A 4,972-nucleotide genomic window follows, 5' to 3' on the forward strand; every position below is an offset into this window, starting at 1 on the left:
CTTGTGTTTAACTGATCTATGAAATTATGCGTGGTTCTCATGTACAAAACAAAATGTTCTAAATCTGAACAAGTCTCTATGAATGCAGAGAGAGGACGGCACAGCGAAGCTCTCTAGTCCACTGCCATTTCCAAATATTCACAGTTTGAGATGGCTGATATTAGCACATGAGCACAAGCCTTAGCTCACTTCAGGATCTGCATTGTAAGAAGACTTATAATCCCTCAGCATTTAAGAACATAACACGTAGTTTTTAACTCTAGCCATGCCAGGCTGTATAGTCCATAACTTGACTCTTTTGCTGTCATGTAGCTGAATGTGTCTGTTTACCAGCATCTCCTCACCTAACTCCTGTGATTTGTTCTTCCTCCATTGTACTTGATAATCCTTCAAACTCAATCTTTGTAGCTCTCATCCATGTGGCAAATGTGCCTCTTTAGTCTTTTGGTGCCCGGTTTATTTCACTAATTATGTCCTCTAGGTCCATTGCTGTTAACACTCACAATGCTTGTTTATGGCTGAATAGAATTACATTGTTAGTAAACCACAATTCCTTATTTTGTGATTGACCTCTGTTGGACAGAGATTGATTACTGTGAACAGTGCTGTAGGAAGAATGGGTTTGCAGGGTCAATCTGTCAGACTGGTGACTGGATGGAGAAGATTCACTTGTGGGCAATCCTTGCCCCATGCAGGAAATCAAAGATTTCACATGGTTTCTCTACAATAATTGAGGTTCATCATTTTTTTTTCACTGAGATTTGTATCCACAGTAAAAGCCAAGATGACACAGCAAAGATGGTCATGGGGTCTCAGGAGATCAGTGGACTCCTTCCTGTGTGGACTCTTCCTTCCCCTCACCCTCTGAGTGGGCTCTTCCATGTGAATTGGTCAATGCATGTGGGAATAAGTATTTGTGAATCTTTCTGGAGCTGATTTTAGATTCCTGTCATCCATCCTGTACTCTAACATCCACCAGGAGAGGCCAGGGAGATGCTGGACCCAGAGTGGAGACCCAGGGAGCAGACACAGCACAGTGGGGCTGAGTCAGGCTGAGTCCAGCCATGAGCAGCAGATTCAGGATGATGGCAGGCAGAGCTGGTGTGGGGACAGAGGAGCAGGGTCTCTTTCCTTCGGCACTGCAGTTGGAACTGACTAACACATAGACCAGATGAAGAAAATATTTGGAGAGAACAATAAACCCTCCATCCCAGCAAGATGGAGTGACCACCTGCACTGGGACTGTGTAAGTTGCTAGGTTTCCCCAAAATAAGGAAGAAAGTACAAGAACAGTGTTTCTTTGAGCAAATACGGCACGACCCAAAATCAAACTCACGGTGTACTAGGTCTCAGTTCCTAGGGAAAGTCAGAGTTTCATTCTTGCTAGCCTCTGTCTGTGTATCACGTCAACTCATATCTTTGCTAGAGGCTTGTTTGCAGAAATCCTGTTAGAACTAGTTAGTCCAACATCGATTCAAAACTGTTCATTCATATAACTCTTTTCTACCACGACATTTGGAAGATATTAAGAAATTAACCCTTGGTTTCCTAGTGCCCAGAACAGACCTAACCTGTGGATTCACTGAGCTTATCCTGTTTGACCTGCAGCCACTTGACCGTGGGTAACATGGGCGTTATCTCTTGGGTTTTTAGTTTTGCACAGTGCTCTTCACTAAGCTGCACAATTTTCTCCTGATCTTAGGAAACCATACTTCAGACAGTTTGGTCTCCAAAGCTTTATCACATAAAATTTGTGTCACTGTGAGAGTTTCCGGAGACGCCTTGGCCTAGATCAGCTGATTCTCTTTTGCTTTTCCTAAGACTGATCATTTACACTGAGCCCACTGCTAACACACGCCTCTTAATGACACCTCTCTTACAAATAACACACACCACTGATTTCTTACAGTCAACAGAAACAGAAAGTGCCAGAAGAACAGCAGTCGGAACAACTGTAGGCAACACAACCACCAACAAAAAGGAGAAAACTGAGAATCATGGTCCTTAGTTTCCTACAGGAAGGGCTGAGGAGCACTGGAACACGAACCTACGGAGACTATGATAAATGCAAACCAACTGGACCTAACTGGGGACACTTTTAAATCAGAAGACTGGACTTGTGGGTATTTCAGTTTCCATTCTGTCTATGGAATGGAACATTATTTCAAGGAAGCTATTGATTTCCTCCATATATACAAAAATCTACAGAGTGAATTGCAGATTTAAAATTATCTCAGCTATTTTAAAGAATTTAGAACACAGGTATTTGTTGAAAAATATGGTAAGCATAATTCTTATGTTTATAGCCATTACATAGCAGTGAAAATTGAAAGTGGATATCTTAGATGCTTGATAAAAATATTAATCTTTAGAAAGTAAGCAAACAGCAATTTTCATAAAACATGATTTAGGGAAGGAATTCTAGAGAATTTTATGAGCAGAAAAAGGAAGCAACAGATTCTAGCAGTTAACCAGCCTCAGGTGCTATCTTTAGGAATGGAGGACATGGCCACCCTCCTGAACCTCCTGTGTTCAGAAAGTGTCACTAGTCCCCAGGAACCATGGTTACTGCTAAGCAGCCCCGCAGGTCCTCAGCGTCCCCTACTGGTCCTAAACATTTTGATTTGGAAGGTTTGTGTCTGGGCTCACACTGCAGTCCCCTCACTGTGTCTCTGGCACAGTAATACATGGCTGTGTCCTCAGGCTGCAGGGTGTTCAATTTCAGGAAAACTTGGCTCTTGGAGGTGTCCCTGGTGATACTGACTCGGGATTTGAGAGCTGAATTATAGGCTGTGCCTCCACCATTCCCCATTATACCAATCCATTCCAGACCCTTTCCTAGAGGCTGGCGGATCCAGTTCACACCCTTGCTGGTTAAAGAAAATCCAGACACAGAGCAGGTGAGGGACAGGGTCTCTGTAGGCTTCACCAGGTCAGGTCCTGACTCCTTCAGCTGCACCTGGGCCCAGACACCTAGGAACAGAGAGTACCAAAGTCAGTCACATACATTGCATAAAACTGGTCAAAGCTTGTGAACTGAAATCCCAGAGATACTCACAGCAGGGAGCAGCCAGCAGGCAGAGGAGCAGCCCCAGGACAGCCATGGTCTGATGGAGGCTCCTGGGAGGAGGAGATGGGGCTCCTCAGCCAGGGCTGGGCTTTCAACCTGAGACTAGAGGCTGCTTTGCATGTGGGAGGATCCTGAGGAGGTAAGAGTGGAGAAGAGGCAGGGTCTCCATCAGTATCACCAACTGAGGGAGGTTTGCCTGGTGCTGCTTAGAGGAAGTGGAGACAAAGAACTGAGAGAACTTTTCTTGCTTCCTGTTGGTTTTCCTGATTGCAAACAGGCATTGATATGGTTCATGCTTTGTGGTCTGTGGGGTAAATTAAGGGGACTGTCCTACAGTAAGTGAGCCTGCATTCATACAGTGGAGGAGGATCAGAGTGTAATATCCTCAGTGCAGCTGTAAATCTCTATCAGTTTCAGTGTGGAGTTTATGATGGTGGTGTGTTGTATTCATTGTCTTGTGGCCATAAACCATGTTTAAAAAGCAGCATAAAGATCCCTTTTTAATCTCAGTGGAGTTGATCTTAGTCTTTTCACTCATACAGGAAATCCAACTTGTGAGGGTACTCATACACAGTTGGTTCCTGTGATTCCAAAGTTTCTCTGAGAAAAGATTTGAGATCTTAATTTTGGTGCCATGTTGCCAGGCTAAACCACTCATTGGTCCTCACAATGACCGTATATTTAGGATCCAAGCTCCAAACTCGCTTGCCTACTTGCTGTCTCTTTGTCTGTCTCTCTCTCCCTCTATCTCTTCTCCCCTAGAGCACGTTAAAAACAGGATTCCACAATGTGTTGATTCAATCAGAGGCACAGGGAGATCTGCTCTTCACAAAGCCTCCTAATAAACTGATAGAAAATCAAGACTGAGACTCCTTTTTAAAAATTTTTGAGACGTTTCTTCCTATAGCCCTAACAGGCCTTGAACTTGATCAGGCTGGCCTCAATTTCACAGAGATCCGCCTGCTTCTGCCTTCAAAGTTCTGGGATTAAAGGTGTGTACTATCACACATAGCCCGAGATTCAATGATTTATGCTAACTTACATAATAAATCAGAAAACTGCAATTTATCACAAGAAGGTGAGGGGCAGAGACTCAAATATGGAGATCATCTCACCTGGCTGCCAATCCCCATGAAGCTAGACATGAAGCTAGTGTCCCATGGTGGGATGGGAATGGCACAGTCTACAGATATTGCATGGATGCCAACCCTACCTTAAGCTGGCATGTGAGAAGTTTCCTACAATCTGTTCCAAAGGGAGTGGAGGTCATAGAGAAGGTCTTCAACCATAGGTGGGACATAAAGGATGGAGGTTCTTTCCTCTCCTGAACCCCTGTGGGAAGCGAGCACGGCCAAGCCGGCCAAAGATGGCACCTTGGCTGGCTGCCAAACCTCGCGCTGTTTACTTCAACTCTTGGCTGATTGCCAAGGCTCGTGAATCTCGCTTGTTTACCCCAACTCTCTGAAGCATGGTGAGCCCGAACAGGTGCTGCCTGCCTGATGATCTTGCTACATGGCTATGAGCTGCCCCTCTGCCTGCCCACTGCACGTGTGTGTGCCCTGATTGGTCCTGGCTGGGGGGAGGGCTGTTGGAATGATACATAAAGAGCTGAAGTATGTAATGAAGATAGAACAATATAGGAGAACAGCAAGGGAGAACAACATGAGAGAACAACAAGGGAAGCAGGCAGCAGCAGCATCATAGTGGGTGAGATAATGAAGAGAATATGAGAGAGAATAAAAGAAAGAATAAAAGAAGCTTGAACCCCACCTTGGTGTCTGTGTCGTCTTTCCTCGGCTCTGCTGGACAGAGTCCCGGCTCTCGGCAAATGGTGGCCCGTACGGGGATCCTTGATGCTCTAGAGTTGTAAGTAAAAGTGAAATAATAGTGCTAGCAAAAGTT

The 4,972-nt window shown here is 44.9% G+C and overlaps 1 gene segment (V, D, J or C); it reads right to left on the reverse strand.

The window, feature by feature from the left end:
• Window positions 1-2,545: 2,545 nt before the first annotated feature.
• Window positions 2,546-3,107, reverse strand: LOC103737415. The segment is given in 2 exon segments: window positions 2,546-2,973; window positions 3,059-3,107. Coding segments are annotated over 2 exon segments (474 nt in total).
• Between the last annotated feature and the right edge of the window lie 1,865 nt (window positions 3,108-4,972).

This window comes from Nannospalax galili, unplaced genomic scaffold, assembly GCF_000622305.1.
Source record: "Nannospalax galili isolate Female #2095 unplaced genomic scaffold, S.galili_v1.0 scaffold1938, whole genome shotgun sequence".
In the NCBI taxonomy this organism is placed as follows: Eukaryota; Metazoa; Chordata; class Mammalia; order Rodentia; family Spalacidae; genus Nannospalax; species Nannospalax galili.